At 37.0% G+C, this 25120-nt stretch overlaps 1 protein-coding gene across 1 annotated transcript; it reads left to right on the forward strand.

Moving 5' to 3' along the window:
* Positions 1–304: 304 nt before the first annotated feature.
* On the forward strand, positions 305–14052 carry LOC137274576 (putative divalent cation/proton antiporter TMEM165). The gene is made up of 7 exons (XM_067807840.1): positions 305–667; positions 11062–11296; positions 11706–11804; positions 12172–12248; positions 12594–12770; positions 13105–13210; positions 13598–14052. The coding sequence occupies exons 1-7, from the start codon at positions 473–475 to the stop codon at positions 13666–13668; spliced, it is 960 nt and encodes a 319-aa protein (XP_067663941.1). The 5' UTR covers positions 305–472; the 3' UTR covers positions 13669–14052.
* The last annotated feature ends 11068 nt before the right edge of the window (positions 14053–25120 follow it).

A 25120-nucleotide genomic window follows, 5' to 3' on the forward strand; every position in this document is an offset into this window, starting at 1 on the left:
ACTATTCATGTGTCGTTTTCGCGAGAAGTGTACAAAGAAACTCCCTGACTGTTTTCGAATGTATTTATTACGAATTAGATGAATATATGTAGATCATCCATAATGTAGGCTTATTTTATTTTCGTATACGAAATTTATATGTTTTGGTACAATATGATTTCGACATAGTTCACGAGGTGCATATTTAGTGTAACACCGATGAATAGACATGGCGTATCAAGCTCCACACAGCGCGTACCACCCTCGTTTACAATGTCTCTGAGAAACGAAATATCGCTGTATGGAGTTTGACTGGCCTATAAATAAAGGGACATTACTCGATCCACTCATCACCATGACATGTCACCGGTTTGTCTGGGGCAATATTGTCTGATTTGAATTGGTGTTCCACGTTGAGTGTTTGTGAACGACTTTGCTGGACTGTTTATTTCTTTGATCGTTTAACTCAAAATTTGGTCTCAGTACCAGGAAAATGTTCACGAAGTCACCAAGAATTGTTCGCCTTGTTTGTACTTTTCTATTTGTATTTCAACTATGTTTGTTAGTGGATTGTTATTCTCATTCTGTAAATGTGGAAAACGTTGGCCATTTACCGGGAAGAAGGTTACTAGACGATCATAAGGTGTCGGAAACAAAAGATAAGGACAAAGATAAAGAAAAGACAAAGGTAAGAAAGAGTACTTGTTATTATACTGAAGCCTGTTCTATCAACATGTATTTTCATGAATTGCATCTCCAGAAGTTAAACAGCTTTTTACTAATGACGGGATGGACATAATGCTCATGTCACAAAGTTACTTGGCTGAGTACATGGTTTACATTTCATGTTTACCGAAAAAGGGTGTGTGCTGCACCAAATCAAGACAATTTATATCACCAGTGATTTCAAACAGTAAGTGACACCTGCATCTGACACTTTGTTATGAGTATCATGCATGGTTTAAAAATATAATGACTCTGTGTGCTTTAGACAAATACATTTGGTGAAGGACTAGTGACATTCATATAAACTAGCATTAGTTAGATAGCGACTCTGTAACCCTTTTTAGGACTGGTGAAAATAACAGTACATTTCTGACCTTTTTGTGTCTATCCTTGCTTGTTTTTTTACCCTGCACTTCTTGTGTATCTTTGTGGACTGTCATATGGCCCAGTGGATAGTGTATTTGCTTTATGACAATATCTTTAATGGTTTGATTTAATACCCATATCATACCCAAAGATGGTACTTCTAGTGAACCTTTTATGAGGCTTGCAGCTATTCTTACCATAGTGTTCGTTAAAGGTCACATGCAACGTAAAACACAACTTTGCAGATTCTGGTACCTTTCGGTGTGCACTTACCGAAACAAATCATAAAAAATGCCAATTCAACCTATAAAGTTGAAAAAAACGTGATGAAAAAAAAGCCTGCAAAATCGGAGTTCAAACGTTTCACTAAATTCCCCCCAGTCCATAACGCATGCGCAGTGAATAGGCTCGCGGTGCTTGAAACAACATGCATGCCCAGCGTCTGAGGGCGTGAGCAGTAGTCTAGTCTTGGTTGTGTACACAAACAAGTAAATAATCTACTTGTTACGTAAAAACAACTTGTTGATTGTGGTAAGCAGTCTCTGTCACAGAGAAAGCTCAGTGTCTGGTTTATTCACACCTGCCTGTCTGCTAAAGACAACATGCAATACACAGCTTCAATCACTGACCACGTGCAATTTAAACTTAACACCTATCAGACTATACGACATAAAGAAAATATGTTGATTTATGACTCGTGCACCCGAGTCCCGTGTTTGCCACATTATGTAATTAGGCACGTGTGATACACATGACATGTTTTTATGTCTGTGGGTTGCAAACAAACTACATTCTTTTTTTTTCGGATGACTGTATATGACGGAAACTGGTGCAAACTCTTGTCAGTTTTAAGTCCTGCTTTGTACTTGGACGAATGACAGATTCCAGCCACCCAGTAATTTACCATCTTTACAGACATGATTTTTTATTGGATCGAACGCAAATTCAGAGAACAGATATTTTCCAAACCCAACATCTCTATATACATTCTTCATGGATAACGACTTCTTTTAGTGCATATAATTTTGTTTGACAACAGTATATGAATCCATATTGAAACGACGCATCAAGTACACAAAAAGAAGTTGTAGTCAATAAAGAATCTTACTTTCTTGTGACTGGCTATACTTCTAAAATGCCCATCAAACAGATCATCTTTCTGTACACACAATGAACCCTTGCCATATCAGCAAATGAAACAGCCAATCGGAAGCCGTCGTTACACTTGAGTGCATATCCACCCGCTATGACTGGGTTCGGTCTCCCGAGGGCTTCGTTTCGGGGGAAGTACAAAATATTGCACTTTTGAATCGAGTTTGTACGCTTATAATTGTGTTTATTTGTTTTTTTAAAAGCAGCAATGTATATTATATGTCATGAATAAGTGATAAATGTGTTTTAATTATGTTTCATTTTTTGGTTGCATGTGACCTTTAAGTAATGTAAAGGATGCTTTCTGACTGCTGCAAAGAATACATAGGCACCAAGATTTACTTAAAATGATGTCAAATAATACGTTCAGGCAAGTAGAATCAACCAAGGGTTTTACACATAGTATTAATAACTGACAAAAGCAAGTGTTGTTAAAGTGAGTGAAAATTATACAGAGAGATTTTCCCAAAGACAAATGCATTGTTATCATTTCAAGATTGAATACAGGCACATTTGATGCTGTAGAATGTACTCTTCAATGGGCGCTGATTTAATACTGGTTGTATGAAGTGTATATATTCTGGTTTTATCAGGTTATGACCACAGTTAGTCTTTGTTATTATGAAGGGAGAGAAGTTGTGACAGCCATGATGGCCATAAAGCTTAACCCATCAGCATGCTATATTCCTATGTATGTCATTACTGCCTTCCAGATGTTACAGTTCATCCCAGAATAGTTGATATAATGCTGCTTGTTATTTTCCAATGTTTTACTAATTGGTTAGCCTGTAGGCATATTTTTAGCATGACATATATAGTTTCAGTAACAATAAAGGTTCAACATGTTTTGAATACTTCGGTCTTGGCATTACAAGAACATTTTACTTGTGAGTTTGATAAGTTTTTACCAGAGCTATTGTATTTTCCAATATTTTGTTATGGTGCAAGGCATTAAGTGCCAGTATTTCCATCAGTCACATGTGACATGCCAGAATAACTTCCACAGAAAACATGTAGAATTTTAATGTGTAGGGTGTTTGATGATGTATTTACTCTCTGAAATCACAAGAGACTCAGATATTTAAAACAGTATTCTTTTAGACCTGAAATACAGCCTGCTCAAACAATATTTGTGAAAGGTGCATGTGAACCAACTCACAGAGCTTTAAAAAGTCACTCTAGTCTCTCTCTCTCTTCCCTTAGAGTGTTGAACTGCATCGATAACAAATATTTGTCATGGTCATCCTCATTTACTGGTAGCCTTTGAGGACAGTAGTTGGTTCTCAATGCTTTAATTGGGCTACAAGCTGGAACTGAATTTACCGATAAGGACATGTAAGCATGTACATTTTCACCTGGTTCAATCAACACCTGCTACAAACTGTTTATCACTTGTGAAGTAATTTTTGTACTTGTCCACAAAACAAGTCATACACTGGAAGAATTTTGAAGACTGCTATATCATGATATAAAGAAATCCAAAAACCTCATTTAAATAGCTTGTTTTGTATTGTAGTTTACCTTTATCATAGTTGCATGAGATCACCTGCTATAAGGTACAGGAGTCCTGAAACTGTTATGCTTTTCTGCAACTCTGAACTATATTTATTTCCCCTTTATTGGATTTATCACTTAATAACTCATGATGATGGAATGATTGAATAAACAAAAACCAAGGTTGATTGATTATATAGACATATGTGATGTATTTGTTACCATTCATGTATGGCGTATGACTTTTCTGCAGCAAAACTTCCTTGCCATGAACAAGTGTAGCATATATATTTCTCCCTTGATATTGTCTCACTTCACACTAGCTTCAGCCTACATGGAGAAATGTCCTGTGTTGGAGATCATGTTTTATGGCATCATATACATTTACCTGTAACTTGAGGTCAGCCAAATACTTAAGATCACATTAGGTTTGGAGTCATGCTGCTCACTTTAGGAAGGTCACAGTACTGATACCATTACTGTGTTTACATAATGTTATGCAACAGTTGTAATGTTTATGAGAGGCACCTGATAAGGGGTTAAGGAGATTCTAGATATCATTATCAGTGGTTATCATTTCACTATTAATGAGATTTTATCCATAGTGTATACCTCCAGGTAAGCTCTTACAGTGAACTTGTAAAGTGAACCAGTTTATAACACTGACTAGTCTTTTAAGCTTACAGGCATTTACTGGGAAATGAGTTATTCCCTATAGGCATACAGACTGACAACAATAATTTACGTGTGCGTCCATTGAAACACTGAAATATGCAGTGGGGATATTATGAAAATTTTCTGATTAAAATGCAAGGACATGACATCGATAAACTCATAGGAAATCAAGTAAAGTGGCACAGTACACCAACCTTGGATTCCTGTATTCTTACCTGGACACACAGTATGTAGTGCCTTGGGTTGTCTAGATTCTCAGACTCAGATGATTTTGTGCATTTTACTCTACTCTTGTGTGTAATGTTATCATTTATGAGCCTTGACACTTTATCAGTTTGGTTTGCAGTATACTCAAACAATTAATTTTATTCATCTAGTTGAAACAGGAAGTAGACTTTATGTACCTCTGGTTTCTGTGAAATAACAATGATTTGTGCTGAAAACAATTTGTCCTTTGAAGATTTTCAGTATAGACTAGAATCTATGCTTGCTCTGTACTAGTTTGTAATTGATTTTATTCATAAGACAAATACTTGCTGTAACAAATTGTTAGAATTTGCCCAAGTCATGTAGAATGAAGTAGTAATCAGAAATCGATGAAGCACATGTCATTAATGTAAATGTGTAGGTTTATTATAGGAAAATATTAATCATGTTAGCAAAACAGTATCTTTCTCTCATGAATAATGCACCCTGTGCATTCAGAATGTATCCGATGCAAGTTTGTCATGATTATTGATCATTTAGAGGTCTGGTAATGAGAACAAATATTGTATCCTTTAAGATCTACTATAATAAGACAATAGAACATAGGTTTTTAATTAAAAAGGGCCATGACTCATTTACTTCAAATGGCCATGAGAATAAACCACAAATCCAAGACCTTGAAAATCTACATCATTTTTTTCTGTTAATCTGTTTTAATTACAAGTGTTCTACTGCTTACATGTGATTCTAAGTAAGGATGAGTTAGTTCCTGTCATGGCTGATCACAGTGTTTAATTGTCCTCAATGGGTACAACGTGTGATGCCCATTTCACGTGTCCCTTCCTTTTGTTAAAAGCAACTAAAACTAAATCCACTCACTCAGAGGAATATTGCTGAATGAGGCATTGAGTACCAAAACAAAACTCATTGGGATATGAGACATGTTTAAAATAAATGGGCTTAAGACTATGTACTCTGTAGTTTTGCCAAAGCAAGGCACCTGTGCTTGTTTTAAGAAGAGACTAATTGGCATGTGTCATTGTATCCCATTGGATTAATTCATGAACATATTGTATATCACTGGATTATGTGGTCCAGATGCAATATTGTGCTGTGATGAAACCTTCCTGGTGACTCTAGACCTTGTATCAAGGGGTTTCACTAACAGCAAGGGCTGCGAGCAGGTACGGGTGGTTAATGTTCCTAGCTTACAGCTGAGTAAATCTATGAAAAACACCTGCTACCTGTATCTGTCATATTGACAATGTTGCTGTAGAGTGTTATGCAGAACTATACTGATAATGACACACATTTCCTTTTGTTGCAATCATGTGGTCACTTTGCCATTTACATTATATGTTTATTCATAATGCAAGCCAATTTAAACATCTTATTGGTCGGAATCTTGACATCTGTAATGTTCATGAACAACATTCTCCCCAAAAACATGTTTCATGATAACTCTGCTCAAATGAGAACACTAGAAATGATTGGTGTGCATTAAGTTGTCTGTGCCTTTCACCTGGACACCTCTTTTGCATTGTGGAAAACATGTGCCAGAGAAATGGTACAATGCATATTGAAACAAAATGATATATTGTCAAACCAAATGTTATTTGTCAACATTGATGGGCTTAGAAACAGCAAACATTGCAATTGTTAAGAAATCAGTAAGACTGAACATAAAGCTATAAAACATCACAGAAATGTGAGTACAATATATAGAATAGCAATGCAGAAATTGATTCCAAATATCCCTGTCTTAGTTCTCAACTGAATTTTCTGATATCACATTTTATGTTAATTCCCATTCTACCATGACTTCCTTTAATACTTGATGTTGTTGGTGAATTAGGTTAAATTATAGGTAATTACATTATACAGGTCTCTCATTTTGCATTTATATATTACATAGTGGACAGCAAACAAACCACCAACACGTCAGTGGATTAGACTATTTTGCTGTCAGATATTCCACTTGTTGTTGAAGATTGATTTAGCGATGAAGCTACACTCATAACTTGTGTAAATCACCTACATAGGTGATAATACATGCAAAATTACTTCACAAGCACAGAAACAAGTATTCAGTGGAACTAGACCAAAAAAGCATCTGCCTTTCAAAGAAAAATTCAGCAAGAGAATATGTTTATCAACTTTGTTATGTCAGAATACATTGTCTGTTACCTAATTTCCTCATTAAATTTACTGGCCATTGATCCTGACCCGGTAATGGAGACACATTGACATCAAACACCACATAAACATGATAAATCTGGACAGTTTGGTTACTAATTGAAACAAAACAATATTTTTATGAGACAGGTACAGTTTCAAATTTACAGAAGCTGTACTTAAACCTTTCTGTTTTTATGTAGTTAGTGCCATTTACAACTATGATCAATCATATGGTTATGTTCGATTTATTGTTTTTGCTGAAGTATAAGTTATTCAATAAACACTCCCTTATCCACATATTTATTGGAATTAACTGGTGTTCACAGATTGAGGTGTGATCAATGATGATGGTTGATAATTATTATAGGGTTGTTATATCTTAGGATTATAGCACCACTTCAGTTGTTAAAATCAATTTGCATTTATCATGATAAGACACAACTGTATGAATCAGTATGAACTCTCTTTTGCATGAGTTACCTTCATGCATGCTTGGGAACTGATGGCGAGATGACATGTTTTGTTTGCAGCACCATTGTTTCATGAAAGTATAGGAATTCAGGAATGACAGAACCATCTCAATCTGTTTTTCATGCCCATGCTTGTAACTGGATCTATCTTGTAGCTATCTTCAGTGTCATTACATTTGAGTGAGTGAGTTTAGTTTTATTCCACACTCAGCAATATTCCAGCTATATGGCGGCGATCTGTAAATAATCAAGTCAGGACCAGACAATCTAGTGATAAACAACATGAGCATCGATGTGCACAGTTGGGAACTGAAGACATGTGTCAACCCAGTCAGCAAGTCTGACCACCCAATCCTATTAGTCGCCTCTTACGACAAGTACAGTCGCCTTTTATGGCAAGCATGGGTTGCTGAAGGCCTATTTTACCCCAGGACCTTCACGACTCTCATTTCATTTGACTAGTGTTGGGAATTGGTTCCAGTATCATAATTGATAATTGGTACTTTGCATCAATCATGGTTTGCATCATTTATCAAGTATTCCCATAATCTTTGTTGATGCACTCAAAAATATAGAAAAAATATGTAGTTCTTTGGGGGTTTTTTGTACAAATTGTGCTAGATGCATTCGCAAATTTCAGATCTATAATGGATTGCTAGTTTGTTAGGAACATAAATTTCATGGAGTCAGAACCATCCTTGTGAAAATATTGTTGATGCAAACAAGTGTACCAAAATTTTTGTTTTTCGATAATGAGAAAACATGTTTGACTGCTTGGTTGTCGAGTTACTGTGACAAACCCTTCATTATTTCAATTAATCAGACCACCATGACATTTGACTAAACTCAATTTTTGGGTACTCTTTTTACCACTGCATATGAAAGACTTCTGGTTAGTCATAAAAGGAACACCATTTTTTAAAAAAAAAACCCAAACTTGTGGTTAATTAATACCAAGCGCTCAAAAGTTGCTAAAAAGCCATCTGCTTCTCTCTTGCCTGCAAACGAAATTGCAGACTGGTTATGTAACTCTGTCGCCAGAGCCCTACATTGACGTCATAGAAGGAACAATTTTCAGTTAGTTGTAAAGAAAATGTGTAGGAAGCTTGTCATTTTGCTGATTTCTCGAAGTCACCAAAGACTGAATTGCCGAATTGTTGTGTTGCCGTCAGTTGCTCCTTGGGGTCGGGTGATGGTGTCACTATGCACAGATTTCCACTGGACCCTATAGTTTGTGCTCAAATTGGTTGTTAGTGTGTGCAAAGCGAGCATTGTGGAAGCCTTTGGTACATACTAAATTGGATGGTTCGCGCCTTACCACACTTCCAGGATAGAAAATGGAGATCAAGTTTCATTGAGTTTATGAAAATAAGACTGCTCACTACACATTGCTGACCAAAAGGATTTTGCATGAATATAACGCTTTTTCCTCGGAAACGTGGTTGTGGTCGAAGTGACAGTATTATCGTAAGTAATATTATATTGGCCCCTTATATTGACGACTTCCAAGAGTGAAATTGTTATGGTATTAGCAATGTAATGTAAAATCCTAATGTCCATCAATAAAATACATATTTTACTACCAGTGAAAAGTAATTTTGATTTTGTAAGTCGGTGAAAACAAACTTAAATAGCATTCATCCTAAGACAGGTTGCAGCCATTTTTGAAAAACGTGAAGTCAAATCCATTCGTATTAATGAGATTATGATTTGTTTTCATCAAGTTAGAATATGAAAACTACTTTCTACTAGTAGTTAAATATGTATTTGAATTGTTAACAAAAGAAGTTTGCATGACACAACCTGTAACATAACCTAAGCGAGGTCGGTGTCGAAGTGAAAATACTGCGCGATAAATTTCTTCACTTGCTAATTTTACTTGGTTTGTAACGTTCACTCACCAGTATGTAGACACTTGTCAATATGCGTCTTTATATTTGGTGTCAAAATCCTAATTACTTTATAATCATACTTGTATGCAATCAATCAATGTATTGGCGGTTAATCCTTTGAAAGAAGGGTGTTGTTTAAACATAGACACAGACACGACAGAGGGTATTCAGTATGGACTGGTAAATGTACATGCATAAACACTACCTTTTGACAAATCCCCCATTTAAATCCGCCTAAAACTAATTAATCAATCAGCATGTTATTGGTTAATCCTTTGATCGATCCAGACAAAAGAAATGCCAAATTGGGGCCTTTGTTTGGTAATCTGAGTGGCGTTACCACTAATTATACCTGTTATAAATTCATTAACTGAGCATCAAGTGAATGATGACAATTAATGTGTAGGTTTATACCACCTAACACGGATTACAACCTAGCGATACCAAGTGATTTTGATAGAATCGTCTATGAAAACAAGGATTGTAACTCGAAAACTAGGCAAAGCAGGACACAAAACTAAATGATAGTAGATTGTGAGAACATACAGCTTTCATTTTTCACAGCAGCTTTCGCAATTTCAGGTTTGTACAAACCTGTAAACGAAATAGTTTATCCCCTGAAATGTAGATGAATACTGCATGCTGAATACCCTCATTTCTATACCTACAATTAGGTCATGGAGACGCGCCGATCTGATTGGTTGAAATTTCGCTTGCGTCTGAAAATCGATTTAAGTTAATTAAAGGTCGAAATGAGTAGTTTTAATGGCGGGGTTTCATTTATAGCGATGTCAGCAAGTGATTTTGTATTTGTACCCTACTAGGGTATATATGATCTTTAAAGCTAAGATATTATGAATGCATCTAGGGTGTGTACCATACAAGAATGGAATCATGAAACCAGGGGTATTGCAGAATGTACGGTACTACCTGTATATCACTAAATCCTCTGATTCTGTCTGCAGACCTCTATATAACATTAAAACCACTGATTCTGTCTGCAAATGTCTGTATAATATATCATTAAATCCTCTGATTTTGTTTGCAGGCACCTATATGTGATTCTGTCTGCAGACATCTATATAACATTAAAATCTCTGATTCTGTCTGCAGGCATCTATATAACATTAAATCCTCTGATTCTGTCAGCAAACATCTACATAACATCAGAATCTCTGATTCTGTCAGCAAGCATCTACAAAACATCAGAATCTCTGATTCTGTCTGCAGACATCTAAATAACATCAGAATCTCTGATTCTACATAACATCAGAATCTACATAACATCAGAATCTCTGATTCTGTCAGCAAACATCTACATAACATCAGAATCTCTGATTCTGTCAGCAAACATCTACATAACATCAGAATCTCTGATTCTGTCAGCAAGCATCTACAAAACATCAGAATCTCTGATTCTGTCTGCAGACATCTAAATAACATCAGAATCTCTGATTCTACATAACATCAAAATCTACATAACATCATAATCTCTGATTGTGTCAGCAAACATCTACATAACATCAGAATCTCTGATTCTGTCAGCAAACATCTACATAACATCAGAATCTCTGATTCTGTCTGCAGACATCTACATAACATCAGAATCTCTGATGCTGTCAGCAAACATCTACATAACGTCATATCTCTGATGCTGTCAGCAAACATCTACATAACATCATATCTCTGATTCTGTCAGCAAACATCTACATAACATCAGAATCTTTGATTCTGTCTGCAGACATCTACATAACATCAGAATCTCTAATGCTGTCAGCAAACATCTACATAACATCAGAATCTCTGATTGTGTCTGCACACATCTACATAACATCAGAATCTCTAATTCTACATAACATCAGAATCCCTGATTCTGTCAGCAAACATGTACATAACATCAGAATCTCTGATTCTGTCTGCAGACATCTGAGGAGGAAGAGTGGTGGTCAGATGAACATGGCATCCTTCATCACCTGCGGAAGAGGAAAGGTGACCTTGGCTTCATCCATGGTTTCATTGCCTCTTTGTCTGTTATCATTGTGTCAGAGCTGGGAGACAAGACTTTCTTCATTGCTGCCATTATGGCAATGCGACACTCACGTCTCACCGTCTTGACTGGAGCTCTAGGCGCTCTCATCTTTATGACCATCCTCTCAGGTATGTTATGAAAATCATTTTCAGGGTCCTGTGTCTGATCTTTGTGACACAGGAAACTTAATGTTATGTTAAATTATTTTAAAGAATTTAAAATTTTATCAAATGATTGTTCAAGTAACAGTCTTAGCAAACACTTCTCTTAGAAGTGTTGCAGAAGTTATTATGAACTCTAATGAGCTTGTATAATGCTGAATTGGCAAATTTTCCAAGTGATATAATGTCCTTACTTTAATTTCCATCTTTTCAATCCCTGTTTTGTCCAAAAAGTCCTGATGATACAGGGTTTACATAGAGCCTTAGGTATAGAATATTGGTGTTGGGTTGACATGACCTGTGCGGGACCACCTGGATATTTCTGGTGGAACATAGTAAGACAAGCAGTAACTTCACTGTTGTTCTGTTGTAACAGGTTTAGTTGGGTATGCTACAACTGTGATTCCACGGGCCTATACTTACTATGTATCCTCTCTGCTCTTTGCTGTGTTTGGTATCAAGATGTTGAAGGAGGGTGAGTAAAAGATAAGGTTGCTTTATATGTATTTTGTAGAGAGTAATAGCTCATATTCAAGGGGAACAACTCTTGGGTTATTATAACCCCACTTGTCTACTCACACAAATCTATGGTGTACAGTAGTTTTTTCACTCTCTACGTTAACTTTTCACACAAATTACTATGTTAAGATATATCCTGACAATGTCGAATGGTCCTTTTCTCGTTCAAATTATTCAAAACTGATGCTAGTGCTCATGGTTTTCACCAAAGTAGTAAAATCCTCATGACTTGTATGACATTTCTGATTCTTCTCAGCTGTCCAAGTTTAAAATGTGTTAAGTGAAATGATGTTAAAGTGTAAACTCACTCATTCGGTTTGTAGGGTGGGCCATGTCGCCAGACGAGGGTCAGGAAGAATATGAAGAAGTGCAGGCAGATCTCAAGAAGCGTGAGGATGAGGTACGGACAGATTTTTCTCAAATAGTGGATGTGTGATCTGGAGTATCATATCACCTGTCTGTTTTGATGTACATCAAAGACCAACTCACTGTCAAACCTCCATATTCTTCCTTATTTCTAACTTTGCATAGAATTTCTCTTGGTTTGATCCTGAAATCAATAACCAATCAAACAGTGTCACTCACATATTAGAAATCATAGTTTTGCCCCTCAGAATATTGAATCAAATCAAAACATTTCTGAACTGACATAAAACTGGAAAAAAATGTTCTGAAGTTTATTGTACAGCCTGCCAGTCAACAATTTAACACCTGCAGAGAAATATATTTCTGTTTGTATGTGCAGCTCCAGAAACAGAACATGCCAACCACCGACATCGAGACTGGTGTTATCCGCACCCCAGGGCGCCGCCTACTGTCAGGATTAATCTCTACAGTGTTACTTCAAAGTTTTACCCTGACATTTCTAGCTGAATGGGGAGACCGGTCTCAGATTGCAACCATAGTTTTAGCAGCGAGGGAGGTAAGTATGACAACTGTCCATTTATAATCAACTCCATGGTGCTGAGACAGCTAAGACTTGATGACTTGATTGATTGCACTTGTTGTATCACCATACTGAGTCGGATATTGCTCAACATCATAATCACTGGTTTGTTTGGGCCTTACTCAGTTATTTAAACCCTTCAGTTATGAGGTTGGAATTTTGCTCACTGTGGCATGAAACAGTGGCAGCAAGAATTACCATTTTGATAATGTTTTTGTTTAGAATTGTTCAGTGTCATTCCTTTTTTATGTGAATAATAGTTTTTTAAATATTTTAATTGATTGTGCAGCATGTAGAATGTGTGTTTCAGGAAATCTGGGGTGTATTGCTGGGAGGGTTCCTGGGTCATGCTATCTGCACAGGGCTGGCTGTGATAGGAGGGCGGATGATTGCTCAGAGGATATCAGTTAGAACAGGTGTGTGTCTTAAACTGTCCTTTAATCTTGGTATGACTGAGAAAATGCAAAATTTCTTTCTGAATGTTCATTTTTAATGTATGTCCAAAAAATTGTTCATGAAACATAGATAAAAATTGCAAGACTAAAATATTTTAGTGAAATGAAAATGAATGGTACCTTTTTTACGTTTGAATTAAACTTTTGAAACTCAGTACCTACGAAGCTGAAACTAGTATTGATGCACCAAGCAATACTCTTCTCTTGACACGGTGAAGAGGTATATGTTGATCAGTTTTTGATATAACATTTCCTCAAAATTTAAGCTGACTACATTTTTAAAAGATCTGTTTCAACAGACATCAATATGTTTCAGAATTTTGACATCAGTTTCATATCTATTTTCAGTGACTTTGATTGGTGGTGTAGTGTTCATCTTGTTTGCATTCTCGGCACTGTTTTTTGGTCCTGACGACTGAGGCCTTACATGGAAGACATCTCAACTCTGCCCAGTAATTTATTATCACTTACCATCATGTTATGTCACAGCAGGCCCAGCTGCCATGTATTAAAGTGCTCACAAGACAATGGAACATATGTTGATGTTCACTCACAGAACAGTTAGGGAATTATGCTATTTATTTTCTAGTATGGAACTGAATATGAACTCATATTTACCTATGTTTATATATAGTGTGCAACCAGGGTGGAAGAGGACCTAGTTTCACAAAGCAGTCTTAGCACTAAGATGAACAATATTTCCTTCCTGTAACATAGATTTGCTGTCATTGTAGTATGATGGTTGCTTGGTGGAATCAGGCCCTGGTTTGGCAGTAGCAGTTTAAATAAAAATTAGCAAGCAAGAGAAGAAATAAGTTGTTTTGAGTTAGACTCAGGTTTAGAAGAGGAAAAGCAGTGATCTGTGAATGCTGCATACAAGATTGTTAGTTATGACTTGATTGATGTGAAGTGTTTTGAATCCCTGTAATTGTGGCAACTGATACCAGTCAAATTGATTAGAATATATAGAATACATATCTAATTGCTGTTTTAGATAGGTGCAGGCTTTGTTCTAGACCAATGACTAAATATCCCAGTGATATTTTGCAGATACACAAAATGACATTCTTTCAAAGTGGTTAAAGTCATGAAAATTACCTCATGCCACTTGTCACCAGATAAATCCCTGTCTGTGTGTTAAAAGATTTATGATGAGGAATTGTCAGCCATTATATTTTGATCACGAGCGAAGTAAATAGAGTTCCATGTTACTGATGATGATAATGTGAAGTATGAACATGTCTTGATATGTGTTTTATTCAGCATCAACAGCTGACTATGTGTTTAAGAGAAAATCAAACATGACATAACAGGTTTTGAAGTAGGGGCAGACTGTAAAACAGTTCCAAGGAAACAAACTTTGAAGAGATTTTCTCTGTTAAATCTCTGTAACATGACAATTGTGTTGTATTTCAGTATATATATCTCCACATCTGCTTTTTCATCTGATCATGTGAGAATCACTATCTTGATATTATCTGGAAAAACTCACAGAATGTCTGATGGTCTGTCTTCCAGATAGGTAGTAGGGGTTTTGTTTGTATCTCACCTGGTTCCAGTATATGTTAATTTTCGGATGATGGCATTAGAATGGGATGTACAAAGCCTTCATTATATGATACTTTTGAGTGCAGCGCCCTCTAACCCAATAGTTTTTCCACAATTCTATGTTAAGAAACAAGCATTTTTACTTTCCATGTCCCAACAAAGTGACATGAATAACAGCACTCACGGGTTCAAAATATTCCTGAATACAACAGGACCTGCTCAGACCTGACTCTTTGCATGAATTTAAGCTCTGAAAGTAAAACAAATGAATGTTTTTTATCATTTTCAAAACACCAACATTACTTGTGTCCATTTAGTATTGTTACAGTCCACATTGGAACCATGTTTCACAGCCCATCAGACATTCTTGACTAAGAACACATGTTACTGCTTTAACACTGATCTGCACATCAGAAGTTGCATTTGTAAATAGCAAAGTGTTTGAAAGATCCATTCCGTACATGACATTGATATAATATTGCATCAGTCTGTTACTTAGCAACAGTAAATAATATCACATATTATATACCTTCTCTTTACTGTTTAGTCTGTTGACTACATAAACTGTTCATGTAGCTGAGCTGGTTTACATCCAACTGTTTGCCAGAAAGTTTACATCAACTTTGTATAAATTTGTCATTCCAATCAAGCCAGATTACTTGACCAGGGCCCTCCTCCAAAAAGTATTCTTAGGGCTAACAGCTTCTAAATTCCTGACCTAAGTTATTAACTTTATTAACATAAACTCACAGTAGTAGTAATGCTGAGAGTGGAAAGGGCCCTGATTGCTGATCGATGCCAAATGAATTTATGTTTTACAGTGTTGATTTCATCCATCTAGTCCATCTGAGTCTGTATGGTCTATTTATTTCACCTGGTGACTCTGCCCCATTATCAAGTATGTTATGTAGGTTGTGGTATGCTTCATCATGGTACCTGTCCCTTTTTGTTGCCATGGAAACGTCAGCAGTATTTCTAACATCTCATTTTTTACTGTTCTTCATGTGTTCCGGACTGAGAATAGTTCCAGAATTCAGCTCGGTGAAGTTCCATGCAGTGACTATTCATACATATTTTCTAAAGAATTCAGTAGATGTACAAGTATAAATGTAAACACTGTGTAGGGAGGTAGGTGACAGATCAAGAACAGGAAAGACACATGTTGTACAGGGTAGGGTTCAGGGGTCAGGAGGTCATCAAAATGTATCACAACTATAGGATGGGTTGCATAAAAATAATTGCTTGGTTCTATTTCCTTGATTTTATAGATATAGTTTAGGCTCCATCCATCTGTATGTATGAATTGGAATATCTTAGAACCTTTGACTAGATTCTTATCATATTTGGTACTTATATTCACCACAGTATAAGAAAGGCCCCAGTCAGGTTTGGTGAGATTGACTGTCACATCTAGGTCACAAGGGGAGTTAACATTTTACCCTTGTCAGCAACATATCTCAAGAACCAGTCATGGTATTTCCTTCATGGGGAAACTATTTTTACTGGGCTGAAATGAAACGATGCTGTGGAAAGACTAACAAAACTAATGGTCGTGTCTCAAGCTGAGTACAGGTAACATTTTCAGTGTTCTTTCAAGCCACTTGTGCTTGATTCCCTTCTTGTATTTAGTGTCAAGTGATCCGGCTGAAGTCTTAGATTCACCATTTATAGGTCGGGCAAGGTGCTGACATTGTTTTACATATACTAGAGGCAGATCACAATGTGACCTGACCTGGGGAGTGCTGTGGTTTCTGAAAACAATGGCACCCATCCACCTTGGGATCCTACAGCTTAAAATCTTTAGTTGTTTAGTTTATTTGACTTTTTTAAATCCTACCAGAACTACAGTCATCTTTAAACTTACGGTCAGAGGGATTTGATACACGATCAGCTATGGGAGTTATTACAATATGCCATTTGATTTGATATTGTGATGTCATTTATAGCATGATGGGAAGGGAAGTAAGTGTACAGGAAAAAGCATATCACTGAGAGGATGCACACCATATTTACATACAAATTACAGGTTTAGCTTATATATTTTATGTTAATCTGTATATAAGATGATTGTTTTGTTTTTCTGCGAATGATATTTGAGGCTCAGATGAATTGTGTTTATACTCCATTTTTAGTAAACATTGTTGTAAATGTGGTATTATTTGAATCCTCATGTATTAGTGTAACTTTTCAAACTCATTCATTTGAGACTTTTCATTCTGTTACCTCTCTGCACAACCATTTACGACACCTGATCATCTTAGATGGTGGCCAGCATTACAGGTTCATAACTGCTAAAACATTGGTATCAAAATGTCTGATATCCAAAACTAAACTAAAATGACCACTTCAGAATTACAATAACCCTAATACGTTTGTAGTTTCTGATCTCTGTAGCACCAAAATGGCTACACTGAATGAATGTGCTTTTTCCTTTTGTGAAGATGGGAATTTCTGAAATGTTGTGTTGGAGAATGATTCTGACTTGGTATAGAGCTGACGTCAGCATGGTTCAAGAAGCCACAGATGCAGTATTTAGAATGCGGCTTCACACAGAGAGGTGTTGTAATGTGGTCAATTATCTGAATGTAGTGAGACTGACTGTTTCTTGTATGTTGCTTTCATCTACTTAATTTTGTCTCCTTCTGGCTATGTTGTTTCTGAGGTTTGACTGTTGCTGGTTCCTCGGTTCTGATCTGCTTTCACACAGTTGATAACTGAGGCAATACATAGATATATGGTTTCAGTTAATAATCTGAACAAATTATCCAGATTAAACGGTCTTGAAAATATTTTGAAACACACTAATCATTGATATGATCTGTTTGAGATCATAAGTGATCTTTATTCATTTTGGTCAGTAGTCCTCACAAAATCATTAAAAAATATTATCCTGCAACAGTTTTTAAATATTTCTTCTCCAAATTCCTGCGTAATAATAACACTTGTACCCTATGCACAATTGTGTGTTGCAAGTTTGTTGAGCTGCCTCAAGTTATGTGTTTGTGATATTCTTTCAGGTAAGTTCAAGCTCTTGTCAAGTCTTATTGGTCAGAGTAAGAAGTCCAATATGCGGGGGATCACAATGCACTCTACAGAGTTGCCTCTCTTTAGGCAAGCCAGGCAATGTCATCTGACATCTGGGAACTATGCTAACAGAAGTAATTATAGGCTTGGCATCCATGTCAGCTCGACCATCGGTCTTGGTCTGTCTCATATAGTACAGGGTGTTTGGGAAATCTCAAGTGTTATTCCAAAAAAAGTACCAAAATATTATAATGTTGAACATTACTTAGTGAAGCTCTACTATCAAAAAGTACATGCAGTTGTATGTTCTTTAAGTCTAATTAATTTCAGGCAATGTATGTTGTGATTTGTGAGCAAGATCAAAAGAATTCTTAAAGAAAAGAAACAAAAAGCGCACACCTGCAGATGGCCAAACAAGTAATGTTGGAGGAGGTAACTAAAATGTCTTCCTATTAGGCTGAAGACCTATTGTAATATATGTTTGGAAAATATCATTTTTCTTTTCTCTTCTGAAGATGCATGTATGATGCTCATTTGAGATAATATCTGGTCAGGTTTAAATAATGTGATATACAGCAAACCACCCTTACTTGCCATCAGCGTCAGCTGACAATGTAATGTTTGTGTGCTCTTCCATGCCATGGAAACATGTCCATCTATGGAAGCATTTCTTTTGGCCCAACATCAATTGTTGCCTTCTGTTCCAGTTCATGAACCTGTCATGATACATCCATTATAATCCATGGCGTCAGAGGTCACTGACAGTTTGAGATATTCAGCTATTACATCAGTAATGGCTAATTTATTGTCATTATGTTATAAATATCCATGAGACAACACCTGCAGTAGCTTAGTGTTTATTGTGATGCTGTCATTTCTTTCACTTGTATCACCATGTAGTTGAAATATGATGGAGTTTGGCATAGAACTAAAATCAAGAACTAACTTCCCTTGTGTCAGCATGTTCCTGGGGAATCTGTGTCATGAATGGATTATAATTAGATTTGACAGCTGTGATCCTGGGTATTTGTCATGATAGTGTAGCCTAGTGGTTAAGGTGTTCCCGCTTCATAATTGTATCCTGTTGCGATATTGTTGGAATACTGCTAAAAGGGATGTAAAACTAAACTGACTGCCTCGCTCACTATCAGGATAAAATGGAGATGAAATAACCAGGATTACTGGGGCTGTTCTCGTTAGGAGATGAACATCATGTGTTGGCCAATTTCCGGGTGTTATTGAGTATTTGAAGCATGGGAATGCATATGGAACTGACGACTAATGAAATATTCCTGTGCTTTAAATACTCAATAACACACGGAAATTGGTCAACACATGATGTTTATCGATGTTGTTAACAAAAAAGTAAACCAAGGGGTTTTACTGTCTGCACTCGTTTACATCGAGTACAGGTACAGCAGTGAAGTGTCATCAGCTGGCCATTTCAGCTGGTTCCCATGGTAGCATCTGGAGTTGCTCATTTGTGACGTCATTCTAACTTTACGCCACGATATGATTTGAATGACATCACCACTGTTGATGACACAACAAAGCAATTGTTAGCGATGTTTCTACGTGTCAATATGCAGTGAATAGTCTTGCATTTTTCTGGGAATCTAATACCATTGAATCATGTTTTTCACTTAATCAGATTACAGAACACAGTAACTTTTGGTTTACAATTTTAAATCATTATAGGCTGTATTGCATTAACATTAAACATGATCAATATACATGTATTTACTGATTTACCCTGGCCTCCTTCATTGATCCTTTACCTAAAGCATTGTGCAACAAGTCAGAATTACACACTCTCTTCCTTATACCAGATTATGAATTCTCCATGTTTTGCATGAGTTTCATTCTTGAACAAACAAATAAGGCTTCACCAAAAATGTTTTCATTTATGATGGGAGTTTGATCACAAAATGAGTTTTGCTTATATTTGCATGGCTCAGTAACACTAATTTCAAGAAAAACTACTGTGCCTATTTCTACTTTTTGGTTTGTTGTGTTTAAGTTTCAAGTCATAAGACAAAATTTTCCAAAATGGGTCAATTAAGTATTACTTATTTAGCATCTAATTTGATTTATTTAAATAATATTGAGTGTATCTTCAGCAAGAAAACAAGGCATAGGTGCCCCAGTTGCCCAAAGTTCTGTAGAGTTGCATTCTCTCAGTGTGCTTGAAAAGCCTATTATCTCCTTGAAGATTATAATATTTACACTTACCTGCATCATTTTGTCATTGTGGTCTTAATCACATAATATCCCTTGCCTATCTGACCAGCAGTTACATTCTCCCCATACACTTGAGGGTGTTCAGTGTTCAGTTATGGACGCTTTAAAGCAAATGTCTTGTTCTAGCAGGTGCAACCATAATAGACAATAAGAAACTCATGACAGGAATAACATTATCTGTCATTCCTGTCATGAATTGGTTATTGTTGTGTTTCTGTCATCTCTGCTGTGTAAGGTATTCTGGTGTAAATCAGTTACCTGTGTCACAGTATTGTATATATTGTTTGTGGATGGCTGTCATCTCTGCTATGTAAGGTATACTGGTGTAAGTCAGTTACCTGTGTCAGAGTGATGCTGTATATACTTTAAGTGGATGATCAGTCTGGTGACAGTTTATGCTTGTGGGAGAGAACTCAGGTTCCTTTGTGTGTGAGTGCTGTTTATGATGAGAAGCAAGTCCTTATTGGTGGAAGACAGAGTATCAAAGTGAGATATGTATTAACTCTTTCTTTATGCATGTTTGAAATGCCAGTATCCATTTTCCAAAATCTGAAACCTCGAACACCGGATGTAGGTTTGAGACCCTGTCTACGGTTGGTGAATCAAAGTAATTTACCACGCTGTCATAGCTTTATGAACAAAATGTTAACTGTTTTCATCACACAAAAATGTACATGCAATGAGTTCATCTGCAACACTGTTAAGACAGGTGCATGCAGTACCACAAATTGCAAATCTCATAAGAAATGTGAAAACATTTAAGTTTATTTTCTTATCATCCGACATGGATAAATATTTTGTCTCGACTGATCATAGCTAAAACAATATGGAAATGATGTTATTGTGAACTGCAGCTGATTGAAAAACACTGGGGTCTGTATAAAGTACAGCACATAGTTCACTGTTATTGATTTTCTTGGTATTTTCAGAGTCATTTTTTTGTGTTGTCAATTAGATGCACCAAAGGTATTTTATTAGTTAAAAGAAATGAGACTACTGGTGTTGAAGTTTGCAGATGTCTGTATCTTATGAATGAGAAGAGAAATGCCACCAGTTTCGTGGAAAGTGACATGTTTGTGTAAACTGTATGTTGTCATCCTCACATGGGAAATAAATTATTCATCTTTTTTAAACAGTGTTTTGTCACTAATTCACGCGTTATTTGTTCATTATCATGAATTAGTAATTCATACCAAAATTCGTTATTAATGGTAACCAGTACAAGCAATGTATTAGCATTCAAATATTAGAAAATATATCAGCTCCTGTCAAAAGTAGTGAAACTTATCTCACAGACATTCTATTGAAAAAGGTATTAGTTATGACCACACAATTTCACAGAGTTAAAATCCTAGCCTGAGGTAATCAGAGCTCCACTGTAAGATAAACCATTAACTAAGACAAGGGTTATGTCTGGACAGGATAATAAACTGCCTTGATGAGGTAAACATGTCATCACCTACAGTAAAATAACATTATGCAAACACCAGTTGAGGGTCGTTGAAGATCCAGCCCAGAGTAAGCAATCAAGCAACCATGATTTTGTGTACACAATGCCATTTAGAAAGTGGTCAAATGCAGCATGTGTCATATTTGGGATTTCACTTTCTTAGTAAAGTACAAATTCTAGTACTTTTTTGGTTGAGTCCCATCCGGGATTCGAACCCGCACCCTCAGAGGTGCCTGACTCTGAGGGTGCGGGTTCGAATCCCGGATGGGACTCAACCAAAAAGTACTGGAATTCTATCTCCTGGTAATAAATGACATTTCTCTTGGTATGACGATAAAAGTTATCTCCCCAGATCAGAATCAGGTTTAACTGAGGTGTGCAGCTAAGACGACTTGGTGGGTCCTTGCCACTGAAAACCAACATTGAGTTTGTAAGTCAGAGGTTTGGGGTTTCCATCTTCAGTGCTGTTCAGCTTGTCATGACAGGAGAGTCAAAGTCAAAATCAAAACGACCTTATGATTAGGGTCTGGGGTCCAAATGAGGACACCAGTGAAATCCCTTATCTAAGGGGCGTGCTAGTCTGCTTGGGGGAATTATCTCAGCAGAGTCTGAAGTCATAAGAGGCTAATTAAAACCTTTTAAACACAAAACTATTTCTCTGGGTTTCTGTGCTTGATTCCTAGAAAATGTTTACTGAAAGAACCGCTTATTCAATATTCCAGTCTACACAGGAGAGTCCGAAATGCCAGCATGGACAGTGGGTCTGTAGTTTCCACGTTCACAAGTGCAAAAACGTACGTACCGCAAGTAGTTACACATTGCTGACTGTCGACATCGATTGGTTCTGAAGCATTCATTCAGTCTGATTTAACTAGCAGGGAGAGCCACCATGTACTTGAGTTATCAGACTTGTGTTTAACCCAATGCTTGGCTTTCTCACATACCGGATCTGCGTAAGTATCGTGTCTAGACCAAATAATCCAGTGATCGATAATGCGAGCATCGTTCCACACCATCAATGTTTAATTACACGCCAAGCTTGGTTACCTTATTCTTTGGTCGCCTCTTCAAAGCTCATTGAAATAAGTTATAGTGTAGCGGTAAGTATGAATATATGATAATGATGAAACGGAACTGCAAGAAAGGTTTCATGGCAGTACTGAATGAATTTAAGGACAAGTCACGCCATTCCAAATAACAGATATTGAAAACCTCCATCAAGTTTTTCAAATAAGGCAATCTACACTCACTTGCCACATTGTTATTTTTATTGCTAAAAATATTTCTACAGCCCTAAGCTGTAAATGTCGACAGTGAAGCGGGACACGTGAACTGGTTTACACGTTTCTCCACGTTGGTTTTCAAAAAGTTGATAACGACCACGTGTTTTTCACATCGTAAACCTCGTGAACCGAGGAACGTCAGCACAGAGCGAATGGCGATAAGCATTGTAATGCAAGGAAAGTGCTGTGGTCGCAAATTCAGCGACCCCGTTCTGTAGCAAGATATCTTCAAGTCAGATTAACTCGTAGTCTCTGAATTTTTTTTTTGCCACATTACCCCATTTGAATAGAAAAGGATGACCCTGTGGGATGTGAAATTATGAACCAGAGGAAAGTCTTGATTTGACTCATTCGAGGCTTTCTCAACAGGGACTGGTCAGTTCCGGCTCTGCACCAGTGAGTGAGTGAGTGAGTGAGTGAGTGAGTGAGTGAGTGAGTGAGTGAGTGAGTGAGTGAGTGAGTGAGTGAGTGAGTGATAGTAAATACTTTGGTCACATCGGCAGTATTTCAGCCATACCGGAACTAGAAATTTGCTGCATGCGCAATAAGTACATGTTGTTAGCATAAACTCCAGTCATCAAAGGACTGTAAACACAGATGTTGTTTTTAAAATAGTATGTATCCACGAGTATATATCATCATGTGTAACAGTATAATATGAAAGAGGCTACAAATCGTCGGCAGCCAAGGAACATCACAGTACTCAAGTACTGTAGGAAACAGAAAAACACGGTGTTTCTTTTTATATCTACAATTTAGGTAATTTACATGTGTGAACCTTCAATTTGTTGAACTAAGTTCGGCCTTACTACAGTCTCAGTCTCACCATGTGCCCGTTGACAGCGCTTGTATTGCATGCCAGGTGAGTCGGCGGTCCGTCGCCATACCTGGCTGAGCGACCTAATTTACTATTTCCGATTTGGGGGACCATTGGGACGTGCAGTACCTTTGCTACCTGCATGGAACAGCAGGATTTACATCATCCCACTAGCAACTAACCATCAGCAGCAAATGTCGCTAAACTTAAAACAACCAAAATTCGATGACTAAAAACCCTGCTATTATTTGGTGGTCAAGCAAGATGTGTCATTTGGTGGTTAGTTCACACTGTATTAAGTGGGTGAGTTTAGTTTTAGCAATATTTCAGCAATATCACGGCGGGGGATACCAGAAATGATCTTCACACATTTTACCCTTGTGGGGAACCGAACCCGGATCTTCGGCATGACGAGCAAACGCTTTAACCACTTGGCTACCTCAACGCCCCACACTATGTCAGGGTATCTAAACATAAGACTCTCATGGCTAGGTCCGGATACAAAATAACCAGAGGAAATACATTTAACTGTTGTTCTGATAAAGGCTTGAAACAGGACGTAAAAAAGCAGGCAGTTGAGTCGAATCAACCACAGCGAATGACCTCGAGAGAAGAAAGTCATTATGTACAATCAAATAGTATGTGAAACCTAAGGTTTATTGGTTCGTGTGTTGATTGTATTCCCGCCATGTGGCTGCAGTCTGCAAATAGTCGAGTCTGGTCCAGACAATCCAGTGATCAACAGCCTGAATATCTATCTGCAATGACGTGTCAACCAAGTCAGCATGCCTGACCATCAGTTCAAGTCTGTGATGTACAGTTTGATAAACGTATGTACATTGTACAAAAATGTTAACACGTAGGTTCTTACCAAAGTGTATAACATTCAACCTGAGTAGGTCGCCCTTCCATCGGTGTCTTCTTTTACCGAAAATAGAAATACATGTAGGTGTATTCAAATTACTTCCTAGATTCAACGCAACACATTGTTGTTCCCGATTGACGCAAACTCACGCACAAGGAGGACGTCACTTCTCATTTTCCTTGGTTTCAGTGAGAGAAAAAAAACCCAACTACATGCCACATTTATGTTATTTCAAGCCGACATATATAGTTATATAGTGGAGACTTATCGGAGCGTAAACCCTGGAGATATCGAGGATGTGACACATATGGATCATACCAGACCCCATATACCCACTTCGTCCAATACTTTAATATGGTTTTATCTATATCATGGCGGAGTAACCAACGACGAAACTTATTTTTCCTACGAGACTAAACATGAATGTCGGTGGAGCATGTAATCTTTTCCTAATAGGTGCCCACCTCAATAGTGCACTGTCACTTCACAAGGCAGATAGCAGGAATAAAAACGTCATAATATTCCCCCTCGTATATACTGTTCAAAACGTACAAATACCTGAAATATCAAAGCAAGTCTACAATACAACGTCTGATCTAGATTTTTTCAGCAAATATTGGACTTCCCTCGACCTTTGATTATA

This window comes from Haliotis asinina, chromosome 2 (genome assembly GCF_037392515.1).
Source record: "Haliotis asinina isolate JCU_RB_2024 chromosome 2, JCU_Hal_asi_v2, whole genome shotgun sequence".
NCBI classification, from domain to species: domain Eukaryota; kingdom Metazoa; phylum Mollusca; class Gastropoda; order Lepetellida; family Haliotidae; genus Haliotis; species Haliotis asinina.

Excerpts from the sequence above, each read along its gene's own strand:
- LOC137274576 (XM_067807840.1), top strand. The coding sequence starts at position 473 with ATGTTCACGAAGTCACCAAGAATTGTTCGCCTTGTTTGTACTTTTCTA. Across the intron at positions 11,297-11,705 it reads CTTTATGACCATCCTCTCAG|GTTTAGTTGGGTATGCTACA; the intron begins GTATGTTATGAA and ends CTGTTGTAACAG. Across the intron at positions 11,805-12,171 it reads TATCAAGATGTTGAAGGAGG|GGTGGGCCATGTCGCCAGAC; the intron begins GTGAGTAAAAGA and ends TTCGGTTTGTAG.